Genomic DNA, 20,800 nt, shown 5'->3' with positions numbered 1-20,800 from the left:
AGATCAGTGATGGTGAAACTTTTAGAGAATGAGTACCCAAATTGCAACCCTCATGCCACATGTGAACTTCCCCCCTTACCCTGGAAAGGGGGGGGGGAGTAAGGAAGCACTCCCATTGGACCACTGGGTAGAGGGGTGGGTGAAGTGAGAAATGTCCTCAGGCACAGTGGAGAAGGGGAGGGGAGAAGCCTCCTCTGGGCCATGTGCCATAGGTTCACCAACATGGAGCTAGATTATTTAGTCATTTGCAAAGAGGTAGTTGTTGAAGCTCTGGGAATAATGACATGGTTAATAGAGAGCATTTGGCTAGTGAATGAATGAATAAAGAAGCATTTAAATGCATCCTATGTGCTATACTAGTACATATTAGGCACTGGAGATAAAAATATAAAAGGATGACAGTCCCTGCTTTAGAGAGCTTACATTTTAATGGGGGATCCAGCATATTAAAAAATCGAGCTTTGAGGAATAATCACATTAAGTACCTGGGAATATTGATAAAATTTTCTATAACTTACATAAAAGGTACTCTGAATTTAGTAGCTATGAAAAAATGTCACTTTGTGGTAGAGAAGTATCAAAGGAAAGGATGTTAGATGTTAAAGGTTAGGGTTATTTTAAAAATAACTTTCATTTTTTCTACTGTTTGGTCTTTGCAATGGCACATAGTTACTTTGTAATTAAAGAACACAGTTGGATAGAAGAGAGAAAGATAAAAGGCAAAGACATAAATTCCTTAATTATATCATAAAATGTCATCCATTTGTTTTTTGGCTTTTGTTCAAGTTTATTTTGTTTGATTTTTATCAAATCTTGAAAGCATTATAATCTAATTAATATTTCTAATGACTATTTGCCATTTAGCCACTCCTAATAGTCATCTTGGAAAATAACAAAAGACATTTCTAATTATTTCTTAAGTTGGTGTTAATAATTGATTGTAATAGTCTCAATTAGTGATTAAAAATCTTCAAACTGTTGTAATTTCAGAAGTGATATGGGGTGAATAAAGTCATTCAAAGACTCTGAGGGTCTAGAAATTCATCATATAGGGAATTTGATGCTATTAAGCCACATTAATAAGTATTTTTATTAAACATCTACTATTAGTCAAGCACAAAGAAAGGGAAACAACAATCCCTGTTCTCAAAGAGGCCACAGTCTAATGGAGGAGACAATGTGTAAACAGCAATGAACAAACAAGATTGTCGGGATAAATTGGAGATAATCTCAGAGGATTAAAAGGGGGAAAAGGAAGTTTTCTTTCAAAACGTGGGACCTTAATTGAGACTTTAATGAAACCAGAGAAGGCAGGAGGATGACAGTCATGGAAAACAGTATGTGAAAATTCCCAGTCAGCAGATGGAGCAATTTGTGAGGCAAATAACAAGGAGGCTTGTCACTAGATCATAAAGTATGTGCAGGAGAGTAAGGTATAAGAGGACTGCAAAAAGGAATGACTCAGGTTATGAAGGGCTTTAAAGACCTGACAGAATTTTATATTTGATTTTGGAAATGATAGCGATCAACCAGGCTTTATTGAATGGAGGTAGGGGAATGCGAATGGTCAGAAGTACTTTAGGAATGTTCTTTAGGAAGATCAATTTGACATGTGAGTAGAAAATGGACTTGAGTGAGGAGAGACTTCAGGTGGGAAGATGAACAAGGAGGCTACCATAATAAAAGAGGCATGAAAATACTCCCTCTGTCTCTACTCTGAATTGCCATATCTTGCCTTTGGGAAAGGACTAGGAAAAATCCAAGATTTCTGGGCTTCATATTCAGTTGGAAATGCAAGTGTGTTGAGGTGTACTGTAATGTGCCATGTAGAAAAACAAGGGTGAAATCCTCTGGAGTGGAAGCTTCTTTTAGATTAGGGGTTCTTAATCTTTTTGAGCCATGGATCCCTTAGGCAGTCTGGTGAAGTCTTTGGATCCTTTTTCAAGGTAATAAATAAAATAAAATACATAGGATTACAAAGGAAACCAATAATAATAAAATATACAAAAAATTAAAAATATAAAGTATAACAAATACAAATTTTCTTAAAAATTCCAATTCAGAGATGCTGGGTTACAAACACTGATGCTAGCCAGATATATTAATTGATTCTTGGGATCATTCATCTAGTAGATGGGGCATCAGAAGTATTAGATCCTTATCCCAGTTCTTCTATTATTTATGTGACCTGGGACAGGACCTAGATTTCTTTTTAGTTGATCTATCAATAAAAAGAGAATAAGATTACCAATTCTATTTAAATCCCAGGGTTGTAAGAAACTAGCCTAGAAATCAAAAGATCACAGAGCTGGGAGAGAACTCAGAGGTCATTTAATTCAGTCCCCTCACTGTAGACATGAGGAAACTGAGTCCCAGAGAGGATGTAACTAGCTTAAGGTCACATCCACAATAAATAACAAAATCAGAATTTGAGCCTAAGTTCTCTGCCTCAAAAGCTAGCACACCATTTGTTAAACCTACTGCCTTTCATGAGAAGACCCATGTTCTGTTATTAGTTCTTTTACTGAACCTATGTGTGAACTTGGGTAGGCAACTTTATCTTTCTATTTCTTGGTTTACTTATCTATAACATGAAGTAGTTGTATTAAAAAAATCTCTTAAACTTACCTATAAAATAGGCTACCTGTAGAGCCATGATTTTATAAAAGAGCCTCTCTTGGGAATGAGTGATACATACTGGGAAGATGCCAACAGAGAATGAGAATCAGAGGGAAAGTGAGTTGCTGCAACAATATGAGAACAATTAAAAGGACAGGAAGAACACCGTAAGCATAATTCCTAAGAAATCTGGTGGAAAGAGAAAAAACATCAAGGAACAGCAGGAGGAGTGAAAATCTGGCTATGTTGAACTCAAATGGTTCATGTAAGCTTGGCATTAGCTAGGAGAACAATAACTGCAAATGAGAATCTTGAAGAATAAAAATGGAAATGAGCTAACAATGAATATCAAAAGAGAGGAAAGGAGGGAAAGAAAAAAGAATGGAAAGGTAGGTAGCCAGACCCAGAGATGGGAGGTCCAGAGTTCAAATTTGGCCTCAGACATTTCCTAGCTGGGTGACCCTGGCAAGTCACTGAACTCCCATTGCTTAGCCTTTAGTGCTCTTCTGTCTTGGGACCAATTGATTCTAATATGAAAGGAAAGAATTAAAAAAAAAAAGTTTATGCGGAGGGGACTCCATAGATTGGGATAAATACAAGTATTATATTTGTGGTAAATTCTGGGGAGTAAGATGATAACTGTTAACTGCCTACCAGCAGAAAATTTTGGTTTGCTTTGGAGCCTGTATTGGCAGCTAAGTGGCACAGTGGATAGAGGACTGGACCTGGTGACAGGAAGATTCTCTTTCTGAATTCAAATCTGTCCTCAGACACTCATTAGATATGTGACCCTGGGCAAGCCACTTCACCCTATTTGCCTCAGTTTCTCATCTATAAAATGAGCTGGAGAAGGAAATGGCAAACCACTCCAATATCTTTGCCAAGAAAACCCCAAATGGGATCATGAAGAATCTTATTCAACAACAAAATTTGGGGAAAAAAGGACTACTATCTGTTGGGACAACTTTCTGACTTTCCCCTGGAGTATACCAAGGTTACTTACTCTGAATGGATGGTGAAAAATTAAAGGAAAAAATATTAAAGCCCTTGCTATATATATGTATATATTTATGTGCTTGGATACACCTATTTTAAAAAATGTAATGGTCTCTGTCCTCAGGGAGCTTATATTCTAATATGGAGAAACCATACATATAGGAAATTGGTTACCAGAGAAGGGTGTTTTTTTCTGGAAAGATGGAAAGGAGGGCAGGACAGAAAAATGTTGTACCCAGAGTTAGGCAAATGGTGAGTTGGTCTGGTTTGATGACTGAATGGAATGTAATATGATCTGATGTCTAGGACCAACTAGTACCTATGATGAGCTAGGAGATCCAGTTTGTATACACTCATCACCAATTACTAGGTTAGGTTCTAGGGTATGAATTATTGAAATGTATTAACTATTTCACTAAAGGTAACAGAGAGGTTTGGGACTTAGGCTGGTGAAAGTAAATATGAAGTAGAACTCTAGGAAGGAAAGAACAGAGACTTTTTCATTAAGGGACAGAGAAACGTTATAATTGCTTTGGGGAAGCTGTAGCTATGGTTCAACAATTCATCAGAAGGACAGTATAAAGGAGAGGGCCTAGAATAGAACTCTGGAGAATTTATGCATATAGAGAATAGGGAAAGCAACCATCAAAAGATACAAAAAAAGAAGAACTGGAGAGTTAGGACATGACTAAAGGAAGCTAACGTAAGAGAAAGTATCATTAAAAAGGGATCAAGAGAACTTAAGAAGGATGAAGATAAAAAAAAGGCCATTGGATTTGATTTCAGGTGATTCCTGGAGAACATTTTGAATAGAATGGTGTTGACAGAAGCAAGATTACAAAAGGTTGAGGAGAAATTGAATAAGAAAGTGGAGGCATTAATTTTTAAAAGTTTGATAGTAAAAAAAGAGGAGAGGAATGGATCAGTAACTCAATTGAACAGAAGAGTCAAAAAAAGTTTTTCTTTTTTAAACTTCTAAAATGGAAGGAACACCTGGAATGGTGGTCCATGCATGTAGTGCTTATAGCCAGAGTGGCTGAGGATTATTGCCTGAGTTTTGGAATTCTGAGCTGTAGTAGAGCTAAAACTGATTTGGTGTCCTTACTATCTGGCACTAATATACTGGGTCATTAGCAATGGAAGGCCCTCAGACTGTATAGGGATGGGTAAACTACCCAGGTGGGAAAAATGGAACAGTTAAAGTTTCCATGCATATTAGTACTGAGATCCAGCCCATGAGTGGTTGTTGCTCTTGTAGCTTTGGTGAGATAGAGGGAACCAGGCTAAAATAAAATATAGCAATACAAACCAAACCAAAATGGAAAGAACCATTGTAGAAGGAAACATTGAATATCACAAAGACAAGGAAGACTGAAGTGTTTGAAAGTGTAATGATTGGGAGAAAGGTTGAGGGGCTGGATGGGATCAAAGCAAAGAACTTCTTTCCATCAGAAAAGAAAGAGAAAAGGATGGGTGAATACAGAAGAGTTTTGAGGTACGAAGGAAGGAAATTGAAGCAAATCATGTTGATTGGTTCTTGATCTAAGTGAATAAGAAGTAAGGCAGGGCAGCTAGTGGCCCAATGGATAGATAGCCAGCTCTAGAGAGAGGTAGTCTTGGGTTAAAATCTGGTCTCAGACACTTCCTAGCTGTGTGACCCTGGACAAGTCACTAAAGCTCCATTGCCTAGCTTACTACTCTTTTGCTTTAGAATTGATACTTAGTACCAATTCTAAAACTTTTAGAAGGTAAAGATTTAAAATAAAGAATAAGAAGGAAGAATATCTGCTTGGAATGTGGGGTCATCAGGTAGAATGTATGTGAGGGTTTGAGGAAAGTGGAAATGGTTCAGATCAACAGCTGTGTTGTGTTGAAGCAACAATCAATGATGAATAAAAGGATCATTGAGTAGCAAAATGAATTTAACATGGATCCAACCAGTTATGTTTTGTGAATTTCTATAGTTCTGGAGTAGGGCTATCAACAGTTGACAACTTTGTGAAATGTCAATAGGAAAGTTTGATTTGATTTCTAGAAAACGTTTCAGAAGCTCATCCATTGTAAAAAATGAAGTTTGTCCTCAATATGTGAATTTTGGTATCAATTTAGACAGATGTTTGCAGCAACAAAGAGACACAGTGGACATCATGAGCAGAATTTAGAACTTAACAAATGCTTCTCCAACACTTTCATAACCAAGTAACCATTGCTGCCAAGAAAGAACATTTACAAAATAAGTCCATCTGTGAGTATGTTGTAAGTCCCCGAGAAACATTTCATATTCCTGCTGTGGTTATTTTTTTTTTGTCTAGGTTACTCTTTTAAAACTTTCTGACATCGCAGATTCTCCAAAGGGTTCAGTAAGTTTAGAAACAACTTAGGTACAAATCCTTTCCTTATGCAGATGAGGAAACTAAAGGCCTAGAAAGTAATAGGATCATAGAATTAGAGACAGAATGAACTTTCAGATCACTATAGTCCAACTTTATTCTTCTATAATTGAGGAAACTGAGGCCTAGAGGGGTTTTAAGTAAGTCTTGCCCAAGGTCACACAGGTGATACATAGTGGTGGAACTTGGATTTGGTACTCTGATTCCAAGTCCATCACTATTTTCAGTGACCTACATTGCCTCCCAAGTTAAGTGACTTGCTTCTTGTCACATAAATGTTAAATGATAAAAGTTGGATTTCAATCCATATCCTATGACTTCATATCTGGGACTCATTCCACCATATCAATTATTATCAGATTTTGAAAGAACTAAGCACACACTCATTTTCTAGATGCTAGTCTAAAGTTTCTCCCAAGAGAACCATAAAATGCTCTGGGAGGCTAATTTAGATGTTGCACCTATAATGTGTAGTGAGATTTACAAATAAATAGACTGGATGAGTGATTTTTATTATCATAAAATGCAGCAAACAATAATCATGGAGGCTGTTAAATCAAACAATAAGAACCTCAGATGTTTTAATTAACCAAATTTCCTTCTTATTAGGGAACATAGACATTCCTGCCTGACAATATGTTAATCAAAGGGACCCTTACCACAAGGCTATAGGAGAGAAGCTAAATCCTTTTACATCTGTTTCCTCTCTACTCACCTAGTTCAAGTCCAGTCACCCCCTGCTTATTTGTTGTTGTTCACTAGTTTTTCAGTTGTTTCTGACTTTGTTTGACCTTCTTTGGGGCTTTCTTGGCAAAAATATAGTCTTTTGCATTTTCTTCTCCAGCTCATTTTCCAATGAGGAAGTGAGGCAAATAGGATTTAGTGACTTGCCAGAGTCACAGGGCTAGGAGGTGTCTAAGATCAAATTCAAACTTCGAAAGATGGGTCTTCCTGCCTCAAGACCTGGCACTGTATCCACTGAGCCACCTACTGCAATAGCCTCCTAATTGGTCTTTCTTTCTCCAGTTCATCTAATCCTTTTATATCATTATCAAACTGATGTTTCAATTGCATAGATTGGATCCTGTCACAAGTTTCAATGGTTCTTCCTCTATCACTTCTAGGATACAAAAAAAAAATACTCCTTTGGCTTTAAAAACCTTTCGTTAGCTCCAATCTGTCTTTTTAAACTGATTTTACATCACTCCCTCTCATATTCTCTGCATTCCAGTCAAATTGACTCACTTGCTTTTTTTTCATTGTTCAGAAAGTTCCATCGTCTTTTTTAAGCTATTGCTCAGATTGTTCACCCTCTTCCCCTCACCAACTCCTGTCATTCTTGCCCTCATCAATTCCACTTTTTGGAATTCCTGTCTATTCAAGGATCAGCCCAAATACTATGTTCACAATTTTTTTTTCTGATCCTTTTTCCTCCCCCCCCCCCATGTGGTTAGTGCTTTCACATCCCCAAATTGCTTAGTATTTCCTTTATTATTTACTTCTCTGCCCCAGAAGATTATAAGCTCTTTGAGGACAGAAGCTTTTTCTAATTTTATCTTTGAATCCCCAGTGCCCAACACTAAATAGATGCTTATTGAATTGATTTAAATTGAATGCTAAAGAAAGCCTAGCAATCTTTCCACTCCTGTCAGGTTTGAAGCACTTAACAACTGTTCTTTTGGAATAAATTTGAACATGTCACTCAAGTTTTACCATACCGCCTTGGCAAGCTTCACTCCATGTTCATAAGTGAGGGGTTTCTCTTTCATGTAGAACAACCGAGCCAACGTTTTGGGGTCATCTCGAAGATCAATCTAGCAAAAAGAGCACACATGGTAAACTCATTTTCCCCCAAATTGTAAAAAATGTTTCTCATTGTGAAGCAGAAACACCACAGATATACTATAATAATTTTTTGTCTGGGAAATGAATAGGCACATTCATGGGTTAGGACCATAAAGTGTGATGGCTGATTTTTAAACAACCCATAAACGTACATCTGACTAATGGGTGGTGCCCTTCAAAGCTGTTCTTTTAGGAGTTGATATACTAATGCCTAAGGTCCTGTCATTTCACCAAACATTTCTGGAATTGATTCCAGACCCAGTTTATGAACTCCACAAAACAGTTTCATTATTTTATAACTATATTTTATTTCCCCCTAAGATATTACCTAGATTCAAATTTATTCAACCTTTTTCATACTAATTTCCCAATCTCTTTTGACTATTTTTAAAAATCAAATCCATCCTTATAGGATGACTATTTGCCCTCATGAAGCATACTCAAAAGAAGACAATTTTAAAAGCATTTGGAACAAGCCATAGCAAGAACAGTGGAATAAGTACATGGTCTTTCTAGGTGACTAATTTGATGTGAACAACGTTCTTTTGGATGGACGTTGATGTTAAATGATATCATATCCCTTTATAGCCATAACATATTTGTGTGTACATATGGGAATGACAATAATCTGATATTTCATGAGCTTTTTAACCTGAAGATTACAAAAGTAAAAGCTTAATTATTATTTCCAAGCCTATTTATACTTTCATTATTCACCTCTAATGAAGTATATATTTCTTACCTTGATATGCAGTATCAGTACCTCTTAATACTCATACTGACATTATATTTCACAGGGTGTTTAAATTTTATATCTATCATTTTTGTAGTGAGCATCCAGGATTAGGCAATACTACTACCATGTTTGGTTACTTTTCATGAAGAAAGAACTATAACCCCATTTTGTAAGTAGAATATTTTTTCTTGCCTGTTTTATACAAATATAAATATAGATACAATATGCAATTTTCAAATATGTACAAACATATATATTTTGTTCATCTTTTTAAAAGAAATGATTTATCCATCCCTTTGTAGACACATTTCCATCCCCAGTTTCCTTTATAAAGCCAGAAAAGAAATGAAATAATATCGAAAAGAAATACCTATTATCCTAATACATTAGCATCATTCAATGTTTACACAGTTCTCCATATTCAGATCAAGCCAATTTGAGTAAACAACAAATGAAATTTAGGTAAATATATAAAGACCAATGTCATCTTTAAAATCTCCTTGTGTGGGCATGGAGGCAACTATTCAAAAACCATTTGTTTGCCAAATATTTATTAAGGACCTATAATGAGCAAAATACTGTGTTAGTTATATAGAATAGAAAGATGAAGACAACATGGTCCCTTAAAAAAACCATATGTAGGGGGCAGCTGGGTAGCTCAGTGGATTGAGAACCAGTCCTAGAGATGGGAGGTCCTAGGTTCAAATCTGGCTTCAGCCACTTCCCAGCTGTGTGACCCTGGGCAAGTCACTTGACCCCCACTGCCTAGCCCTTACCACTCTTCTGCCTTGGAGCCAATACACAGTATTGACTCCAAGACGGAAGGTAAGGGTTTAAAAAAAAACAAAAAAAAACCATATGTAAAAGGAGTTCAGAGTTTCATTTGAAATTCTCTTTTTTAAATACTAAAATGTTCATGTTTTTTAATGGTTGTTAAAATTATCTTAAAAAGAAATTTTAAAAAGATCGATAGGATTATTGATTTAGAGTTGGAAGGGATCCTAGACATCATCTAGTCTCACACCTTCATTTTATAGATGAGGAAAAGAAGAGGTTAAGTAATTCATGACAAAAGCTATACAGTGAGGAGGCAACTAGGTGGTTCAGTGGATTGAGAGCAAGGTCTAAAGATGGGAGGTCCTGGGTTCAAAATTGATCTATTTCCTGCCTGTAGGACTGTGGGCAAATCTCTTAACCCCCATTGCCTAGTCCTTACTGCTTTTCTGCCTTAAACCCAATACACAGTATTGATTCTAAGGTGAAAAGTAAGGGCAGGCAGCAGAGTTAGTGTTTGAACTTATGTTCTCTTGACTCCAAATGTAGCCCCTTTTCCAATGCCTTTGCTTCAAGGATTTGATGATCCAGTTATAGGGAGCATGGAAGTCTTCAAAAGGAGGGAGCTTCTGAATGGGGTCTTAAAGGAATTTTTTAAGGGGAAGAAGTGGTTGGGTGATCCTGGGGAAGTAGGGCAATCCAAGAGGAGGGAATGGTATCAGTAGAAAGAATGCAAGAAAACATGGGATGTGCTTAAGAATAGCTAGAAGCCCAATCTGGTGGAAGTGGAGGGTAGTAAAGAAGAAATAGATGACAAGGTGGGAAGGGAGGTTGAACTTAGAACACAGAGAGTCTTGCATTCTAAGTTAAGGAGCCTAGATTTAATTCAAAGGCAGTGGGGAACCATTTAAAGTTTTTAAATAGAGAAGGACATTATATATGTTGCCTATTTATAATTCCTTATGTTTGTAAGTATGGTTAGTTTATAAAGAGCTTCAAAGATTTTTTTAACCACCATTTTACTTATACAAAAGCATTAAAATGTTTCAGTTTTATCTCCTTTTCCAAGATGGCAGTAATGAGGGATATTCTTAAATGAAAATAGAGAACACTGATGTGTTGGTTCTTTACCTCTCTCTCATATGGACCAAATGACTGTGATTATGTTACATGAAAGATCCCAAAGCATTTGAGAAGGAAATGTTTCTATACAATACTTATTAGATTAATAAATTAATCAGTTTTTAAGACATTTGAAAGGATCCTCTGCCTTTTTTTAAACACATTCATACACACACAAACATATACATCTGCATCTTAAGTTTTAACCTGTGTTCCTATGAGGACAAAAGGGACATGGGGCATGCAGCCTTTCAGTTCCGGTACCCATTCTTCCTGGACATTGTGATAAGAGGCAGGATTTACAACAGAAAAACAGATCAGAAATACATCTGTGTTGGGGTAGGAGAGTGGTCTCAGTTGGTTGTAGTCTTCCTGTGGGAAAAACAAAAGAAAAAGTTGAGCACTCTGCTGGCAAGTTTGCCCCTTCTCAAAAAGCTTGAGACTAACTTCCAGTCAAGATGGCAGCTTAGAAGCTGTGAAAGTTCAGACCTCAGAAACCCTTCCTTACTGATTGAAACAAATGGGGGTAAATTTATATGTCACAAAGAATCTCATGGCGGGAGTGGGGAGAACATTGATACACTGGAAGGGTAAAGAGGTTGGAGACAGGAAATACTCAACTCTTACGTACTTTGAAACTGACCCAAAGAGGAAAGAACAACCCAATCCATTGGGGAAGAGAATAGATTTGTGCCCTATAGGGGAGTAGAAGGGTAAAAAATGGACTGGTGGGGAGGGAAGCAGTACAAGGGAGGGAGAGGATGGGGGGAAATTTAAAAAAGACTACAGGGGAAAATAAAGGAGGGAATAAGAAGGGAGGGGGGTAGAAAGGGAAATAAAATAAGGGAGGGAACAGGGGCGGGGGTGTGTGTATGACTATAAACAAACATTGGTATAGAAGGAAATAGTGAAAGAAGAAAAGGCAGGACCAGGAGTAGAAATCAAAATGCTGGGAAATACACAGCTAGTAATCACAACTCTGAATGTGAATGGAATGAACTCACCCATAAAACGCAAGTGAATAGCAGAGTGGATTAGAATCCAAAACCCTACCATATGCTGTCTGCAAGAAACACACATGAGGAAGGTAGATACGCATAGGGTGAAAGTAAGAGGATGGAGCCAAACCTATTGGGCATCAAATGATAAAAAGAAGGCAGGAGTAGCAATCATGATATCGAACAAAGCCAAAGTAAAAATAAATCTAGTTAAAAGAGATAGGGAAGGTAATTACATCCTGATAAAAGGCAGTATAGACAACGAGGAAATATCTGTACTCAATATGTATGTACCAAATGGCAGAGTGTCCAAATTTTTAAAGGAGAAACTAGAAGAGCTCGAGGATGAAATAGATAGAAAAACTATACTAGTGGGAGATCTGAACCTTCCCCTATCTGAACTAGATAAATCAAATAAAAAAAAAAGAAAGAGGTGAGAGAAGCAAATGGAATCTTAGAAAAATTAGAGTTAGTAGACATATGGAGAAAAATAAATAGGGACAAAAAGGAATACACCTTCTTTTCAGTAGTACATGGTGCATTCACAAAAATTGACCATGTACTAGGGCACAAAATCATTGCAAACAAGTGCAAAAGGGCAGAAATAATAAATGCAACCTTCTCGGACCACAGTGCAATAAAAATAATAATTAGTAAGGGTACATGGATAGATAAATAAAAAACTAATTGGAAATTAAACAATATGATTCTCCAAAACCAGCTAGTTAAAGAACAAATCGTAGAAACAATTAATAACTTCATTGAAGAAAATGACAATGGTGAGACATCCTTTCAAAACCTATGGGATGCAGCCAAATCAGTACTCAGGGGGAAATTTATATCCTTGAGTTCATATATAAACAAATTAAGAAGGATAGAGGTCAATGAATTTGGCATGCAAATTAAAAAACTAGAAAGTGAACAAATTAAAAATCCTCAGATGAAGACTAAATTAGAGATCCTAAAAATCAAAGGAGAAATTAATAAAATTGAAAGTCAAAGAACTATTGATTTAATAAATAAGACTAGAAGCTGGTACTTTGAAAAAACAAATAAAATTGACAAAGTACTAGTCAGTCTAATTAAAAAAAGGAAAGAAAAAAAAACCAAATTGACAGTATCCAAGATGAAAAGGGAGACCTCACCTCTAATGAAGAGGAAATCAAGGCAATCATTAAAAACTACTATGCCTAATTATATGGCAAAAAATATGGCAATCTAAGTGATATGGATGAATACTTACAAAAATATAAATTGCCTAGACTAAAAGAAGAAGAAATAAATTACCTAAACAACCCCAAATCAGAAAAAGAAATTGAACAAGCCATCAAAGAACTCCCTAAGAAAAAATCCCCAGGTCCAGATGGATTCACAAATGAAATCTATCAAACATTCAAAGAACAGCTAACCCCAATACTATACAAACTATTTGACAGAATAAGCCAAGAAGGGGTTCTACCAAATTCTTTTTATGACACAAACATGGTACTGATCCCAAAGCCAGGCAGGTTAAAAACAGAGAAAGAAAACTATAGGCCAATCTCCCTAATGAATATAGATGCAAAAATCTTAAATAGGATACTAGCAAAAAGACTCCAGCAAGTCATCACAAGGGTTATCCACTAAGATCAGGTAGGATTCATTCCAGGAATGCAAGGATGGTTCAATATTAGGAAAACCATCCACATAATTGACCATATAAACAAGCAAACCGACAAAAATCACGTGATTGTTTCAATAGATGCAGAAAAAGCCTTTGACAAAATACAACACCCATACCTATTGAAAACACTAGAAAGTATAGGAATAGAAGGACTTTTCCTAAAAATAATAAACAGTATATACCTAAAACCATCAGCAAACATCATTTGCAATGGGGAAAAACTCAAAGCCTTCCCAATAAGATCAGTAGTCAAACAAGGATGCCCATTATCACCTTTATTATTTAATATTGTACTAGAAACACTAGCAGTAGCAATTAGAGTAGAAAAAGAAATTGAAGGTATTAAAATTGGCAATGAGGAGACCAAGCTGTCACTCTTTGTGGATGATATGATGATTTACTTAAAGAATCCCAGAGAATCAACCAAAAAGCTAATTGAAATAATCAACAACTTTAGCAAAGTTGCAGGATACAAATTAAACCCACATAAGTTATCTGCATTTCTATATATCTCCAACCCAGTTCAGTAGCAAGAATTAGAAAGAGAAATTCCATTTAAAGTCACCCGAGACAATATAAAATACTTAGGAATCTATCTGCCAAGACAAACACAGGAACTATATGAACACAAGTACAAAACACTCTCCACACAATTAAAACTAGATCTAAACAATTGGAAAAACATTGATTGCTCATGGGTGGGATGAGCTAACATAATAAAAATGACCATCCTACCCAAACTTATCTACCTATTTAGTGCCATACCCATTGAACTACCAAAAAACTATTTTACTGAATTAGAGAAAACCATAACAAAGTTCATTTGGAAGAATAAAGGATCAAGGATACCCAGGGAAATAATGAAAAAAAAATACAAAGGAAGGTGGCCTTGCAGGCCCAGATCTCAAACTATATTACAAAGCAGCGGTCATCAAAACAATTTGGTACTGGCTAAGAGACAGAAAGGAGGATTAGTGGAATAGAGTTGGGGTAAATGACCTCAGTAAGACAGTCTTTGACAAACCCAAAGACCCCAGCTTTTGGGACAAAAATCCAGTATTTGATAAAAAACTGCTGGGAAAATTGGAAGACAGTATGGGAGAGATTAGGTTTGGATCAACACCTCACACCCTACACCAAGATAAACTCAGAATGGATGAATGACTTGAATATAAAGAAGGAAACTATAAGTAAATTAGGTGAACACAGAATAGTATACATGTCAGAACTTTGGGAAGGGAAAGATTTTAAAAACCAAGCAAGACTTAGAAAGAGTCACAAAATGCAAAATAAATAATTATGACTACATCAAATTAAAAAGTTTGTGTACAAACAAAACCAATGTAACTAAAATTAGAAGGAAAGTAACAAATTGGGAAACAATCTTCATAACAAAAACCTCTGACAAAGGCCTAATTACTCAGATCTATAAAGAGCTAAACCAGTTGCACAAAAAATCAAGCCATTCTCCAATTGAAAAATGGGCAAGGGACATGAATAGGCAATTTTCAGTTAAAGAAATCAAGACTATTAATAAGCACATGAAAAAGTGTTCTAGATCTCTTATAATCAGAGAGATGCAAATCAAAAGAACTTTGAGGTATCACCTCACACCTAGCAGATTGTTCAACATGACAGCAAAGGAAAGTAATGAATGCTGGAGGGGATGTGGCAAAGTAGGGACATTAATGCATTGCTGGTGGAGTTGTGAATTGATCCAAACATTCTGGAGGGCAATTTGGAACTATGCCCAAAGGGTGATAAAAGACTGTCTGCCCTTTGATCCAGCCATAGCTCTACTGGGTTTGTACCCCAAAGAGATAATAAGGAAAAAAACTTGTGCAAGAATATTCATAGCTGCGCCCTTTGTGGTAGCCAAAAATTGGAAAATGAGGGGATGTCCTTCAATTGGGGAATGGCTGAACAAATTGAGGTATATGTTGGTGATGGAATACTATTGTGCTAAAAGGAATAATAAAGTGGAGGAATTCCATGGAGGCTGGAACGACCTCCAGGAAGTGATGCAGAGTGAGAGGACCAGAACCAGGAGAACATTGTACACAGAGACTGACACACTGTGGTACAGGAGAACATAATGGACTTCTCCAGTAATGGCTTTACAATGTCCCTGAACAACCTGCAGCAATCTATGAGAAAAAAACAAAAAAAAAACTATCAAGCAGAGGATAAACTGAGGGAGTAAAAACACCGAGGAAAAGCAACTGCTTGACTACAGAGGTTGAGGGGACATGATCGAGGAGAGACGCTAAATGAACGCCCTAATGCAAATACCAACAACAAGGAAATGGGTTTCAGAGCAAGGACACATGTGATACCCAGAGGAATCGCAGGTCAGCTAGGGAAGGGGTGGAGTGGCTTTGGGGGAGGAAAAGAAAATGATCTGTTTCCAATGAACAATGTATGAAAATGACCAAATAAAATAATGTTTAAAAAAAAAAAAGCTTGAAACTAGCTGTGTGAGATAGAATGTAATTGCACTATTGTATTAAAACCTTTAGTAAAGTATTATTCCTAATAAAAAAAAGTCATTTTGAGTTAGACTTTATGGGAGCTGAGAAATCTCCCACTTCCAAAATCCTAGATTCTGTTATCAGCTAGGAGACTTTTTTTTGTTGTTGTTTTACAGAGATTTTCATTGTATAAATCAAATCCTAAGATAAACTTCAAAAAATCGTCCAAATTCTCAGAGGCAACATAATATGGCAGAAAGAATGCTGGATTTAGAGACAGAGGACCTGGGTTTGAAATTTCTGTTCTGTAACTTATTTGACCTTAGGGAATTACAAAATGAGAGTGAGTTGACCTCTAAAGTCCCTTTCAGCTCCAAATCTATGATTCTGACATATAAGAACTTTGTTGTATTGGGTATTGCTTAAATTAGTCAGCCATTCATTGGGGAGGGGAAATTGATTTTGTAATAGAGAAATATTTGTTGTACTGGGATTTGAATTTTGGTTATAAGCTTACTAGATAATAAATACAGGGTCCAAGCCGAATTCCATTTACGTTCACACAATAGAGAATTTGTGGGAAATTGGTACTATGACTTGCAGGGTAATTTCTAATGTCTGTAATCAGGATACAGGTCATATTGTACATGGAATGACCAATTATCAAAAAATTTATGCTTCAGAACAAGGCTTTTCAGAACAAAATCTGTTCAGGTTCAGGGCTCTGATGAAATAAAGAGCTTGGAAGACAGCAGAAAGTGAAGTATAGCACTGGACCACATCTGTTTAGCCAGCATCAGAAAACTTCAGTTAGGTACATTCAAAAGGTTTTAGGCAAAGTATTTTAATATACTTCTGAGCAAAAGATGCTGCTTATTTTTATTTGTGTTTTCATGGCAGTTAACACCATGTAGTTCAGAAGAAATTTTGTGTCTAGATCAGAGAATTATAATTGGAAAAGACTCGTTAAGCCAACTCCCTCAATTTATGGAGAAGGATGCTGAGGTCTGGAGAGGTTGTGCTATGCTGGGTTAACTCTGGTATGGTGAGAAAAGCACTAAATTTGGGATTAATAGCTTGAGTTTTGAGTTAGGCTCCATTGTTTGGCTACTTGGTGACTTTGGTCAAATTGCTTAACTTCATTGTAAAAAATGGGCCCTAATTACCTCATAGTGCTATTCTACAAATCTAAATGAGAAAATGGATGAGAAAATACAGAAAGTATTACAGAAAGTGCTATGGACAAAGTTGTGATAGGCGATAGGCAAGTGTTTCATGTTTTAAGTATTTGTTAAAGCACACTTAAGTATTTCAGGTATTTCTTTTGTGGAAAAGGAAATAAATAGCTTTTTGCTTTATGCATAATGCTTTGTTCAACAAATACAAAGTGACTGTATTAATTTTTATGAGAGATGTCCTAGACATGAATCTTGTTTAAGGAATTTTCCATGAAATTCTGATGTAGGGACAATAAGCCAGAGAATTTGAGAAAATTCTCTAAGATGAAGAAAGTCTGCTTACACTTAGAGCTAGTTTTTTTCTTTTTTTTTCTTCTTTTCAGATTGGGGTGGGTGGGTGGTGGTAGTAACTTTGAGCTTCAGGTGAAACATAATTCTACTTTAGCAGTAGATCCAAGATCACTTTAGTTACTTTAACTACTGTCCTGAATTTCTCTAATAAAAATAAATCATTTTAATGAAAATAAATCCAAAATCCATTTTAAGTTAAACAATATAATAGAAATAACATTTTAACTTGAGAACTGGGGAGCTGGGGTATAACAAAACCAATTAAGCAACCATAGTTTGTTGAGGGGGGGGAAAGTCGGTAATTCTTGCTTTAAAGGGTCAGATCAGTTTTCCAGCATGAGTGGGAGAGTTGCATTGAACACTCAATAAATTATAGGAACACAACAGAAAAAAATCAAAATTTTAGGACATACACAAAGCAATAATAATAGTCACATTGTTCAATATGGAAAAAGTCCAGTATTCTGTGATCCCATCTATTGAGTCTGTGCTTGTGACATGGTATAGATGTGGAAGTTCTTTAGCAATATTTAGAATGGACATGATAGAGTGAGCAAGCTGACTTCTGGTCAATTGCATGAGAATTATCTGCAATATAGTTTACAATTGCAGAGAGGCTTCCGCCTTCCTCTCAGTAGTTTCCATTAGTAGATATGTGCCAGGAGAATGCAAATCATTTTCAATACTAGCTGGTGCAAAACAAACTGATCTGAAAGAAATGAAGAAGACATGTATAAAATCTCTTTAAAGTCTGCACAGTGCTTTATATATGTTATTTAATTTGAGCCTCACAACAACCTTGTGAGATATCTACTTCTTTTTGGCCTGGTAGCGGTGATTTCATTGCTGTAGGAATTTCTGATGAAGAAGCCTTCTCTACCAATGTAGATTAGCAATTACTCTACATCCTTGTAGTCTTAGTTATGTGGAGATAATGAGTGACTGAGAGATTTGCCCAGAGTTACACAGATGCATATGTCAAATAGGTAGTATAGGTATTATTATCCCCAGTTTACAGAAAAGAACATTGAGGCTTAGAAAAGCAACAAGCTGAATGCCTTGCCTGTTATTTATGTAGTATTAGAAAAAGGTTTTAAATCCACATCTTCCTGGTCTTAAGACTAATGTTACAGAGTTTGTGTCCAATGGCCTTTTTTTGAGACTGGAAAGCACATTTCCAAGTAAAATCCAGTGATACATTTTCGAGTCAAATAAATAGGATTTTTGGATTATCTGTTGTTTTGGATGATCTACACAGTTTTCATGGGAACAGATGGTTGTGGCCAACATTTGGCAATGGAGCTTGATCTGAGTCCATTTTCCTCTTTAAGGATGGTTACTCTGCCTTCTTTTCTCTACATAGCACCTCTGTCTGTACACTGACTGAATCATCTGTAGCCTTGAACTTTGAGTCCTAGCCTCCCAACTTCCCTCTAAGACAGGGTTCCTAATCTGGAGCTCCAGGAACTCTCAAGGAGTTGGTGGCTAGATGTCAGAGTCCACGAACTTGGATAGGGAACAATTACAGCTTCACTATGATTAATCTCATTATAATTATATTATTAACATTTATTATAATGTAATTGAATATTTTGTATTATATGTATCATATATAATAATGTAATAATTGTAATTGTGATTATAATGATATGGTCATGTAATTAATATTTATAATCACAATATCATTACTAATTACATTATTATTAACCTCAACTAAAATGGGGCATTTCCTTGAATTACTTAAAAATGTAATTCTGAATAGTGTTCCATACATTTCACCAGATGGCCAGAGGGGTCCCATGGCACAAAAACATGGTTAAGGACCCTTTCTTTAAAAGAAAAGCTACCAAAACATGGTGGAGTCAAACCCCATGACTATGCTATAAGCAAGTTAATGAAATATTGTATAAATTATTCAAGATGAAATATTTGAAGGAAAGGAAAGGGACTGGAACGATGTTATCCTTTACAATTTTGTACAACACTTGAGCCCATGGTGATAATTAAATAAGATTGGACTGACTAGCCAGAAGAAATAGTAAATTGTGATCTAGCTGGTTTCCCAGGGCCATGGACTCTCAAGTTGCAACCAGAGTTAGTGCAGTATAAATACTGAATGTCTAGAAAATGCATGTAACCCAAAGTCTTAATGTAGCATAATATTTCACCTGAAATTTAGTAGACAGGCCCATTTGGATGGTTTCTGGCATGGAGATGCTAAGGATGATCACAAGATGGCAGCATATACCTTATAATGTTAATTTAAAAACTGCACAGGTACTGTGGGAACTATGTCCTGTGGATTTTCCTAATGATCCATTCAAAGAAGTGGAAGCTTTGGATGGGATCCTAATATGGTGAATCAGGATAACAGAGATTTTGAAAAGTTTATGCTTTTCAGTGTGCAAAAAGATTCCTGATCTAGGCCACGCTTTATGCTGTTGTTATTATTCAGTCAGTTCAGTTCTGCCCAGCTCTTCATGTTCCCATTTGGAGTTTTCTTGGCAAAGATACTGGAGTGGTTTGCCATTTCCCTCTCCAGCTCATTTTACAGATGAAGAACTGAGACAAACAAGGTTAAGTGACTTGTCTAGGGTCATACAGTGAGTGTCTGAGGTTAGATTTGAACTCACAAAGTAGAATCTTTCTGACGTCAAGCCTGGCACTCTATTCATTTTTCCCTCAGCTGTTCTTTCATGTTGTTAAAAGACAGTATATGGGGGCTTAGCTCACTTTGATTAGCAGGGAACATTGTGAAGGAAGACACTTTTCCTCTCCTTTCCCAACTTCCTGTCAAGACAGTCAGTGACCTCAGGCTTTCACTCTTTCACCCTCACCTCTAATCCTTGATGTACTGATGTGAAGTGAATCTTTTCCCCCTTTGACATTTTCCTGCCCTGATCAATTCAATAGGTTGTGTATTGTCTTTTTTGGAAGGCAGTTCTGGGCACAGTAGGGGTGGCAGTGATAAGAGGGTGGAGAAGGTTATATCTGGAAAGAATGATGTGGTCCCAAAAGTTATAGGACAGATGATAATGAGTTAAGGGAGGATGCTTACTTAGGTGACGTTGTATGTGTTTTGAGCTCTGCTAGGTAGTCTGATTGATAACGTTTTAGCCATTAAACTTTGGAGCTAGAAAGTGATTTAGAGATCATCTAGTCAAGAGTCCTCAAACACAGGATTATATCCGGCAACACTGGAGTTCAGCTAGACCCAAATTAAAGTGTAATTGGGAAACATTTAACCAAATAAATGAAAATACAATAGGATGAAGCTAATGTTAATATGTTGTTTTCTAAACCAATGTGCTGCCATCAGGAATCCTTAAGTATGATTTAATGGTCCCAATTTCTCTTTGAATTCAATACCAATGATCTAGTCCTAAGCTTTCATTTTACAGATGGGGACACTGAGGCACAGAGACTTGAGGAATGATATGCTTTCATGGAGGAGTCAAAATCAGAACCTCATCAACCAAGTCAACTGGCATTTAGTAAGCACTCACTATGTGTCTGGCACTGGTTAGGCTTACGGATAAAGATATGAGATAGTTCTTGCTCTCAAGGAGCTTACATTGTACTGGAGTGGGGGTTCACCATGTTCACAAATAAATGTGTATTGGATACACAGGAAATAAATCAAATGATGGAGAAGTT

At 36.4% G+C, this 20,800-nt stretch overlaps 1 protein-coding gene across 2 annotated transcripts in view; it reads right to left on the bottom strand.

Annotated features, from left to right (window-relative positions):
• Positions 1 to 20,800, bottom strand: part of RHOJ (ras homolog family member J) — a 142,538-nt gene that overhangs the window by 10,384 nt on the left and 111,354 nt on the right. Inside the window, exons 3-4 of one of the 2 annotated variants that reach the window (XM_001377667.4) lie at positions 10,690 to 10,854; positions 7,724 to 7,819 (exon numbers count right to left, since the gene is read on the bottom strand). In XM_001377667.4, the coding sequence (XP_001377704.1) occupies positions 7,724 to 7,819; positions 10,690 to 10,854 (261 nt within the window). Of the gene's footprint in view, positions 1 to 7,718; positions 7,820 to 10,689; positions 10,855 to 20,800 lie in introns of both variants that reach the window. The other variant, XM_056810863.1, reaches the window with a different exon arrangement.

This window comes from Monodelphis domestica, chromosome 1 (genome assembly GCF_027887165.1).
Source record: "Monodelphis domestica isolate mMonDom1 chromosome 1, mMonDom1.pri, whole genome shotgun sequence".
Taxonomy (NCBI): Eukaryota; Metazoa; Chordata; class Mammalia; order Didelphimorphia; family Didelphidae; genus Monodelphis; species Monodelphis domestica.
The sequence above is the reverse complement of the archived record's forward strand: the minus strand, read 5'-3'. Positions and strand labels throughout refer to the sequence as shown.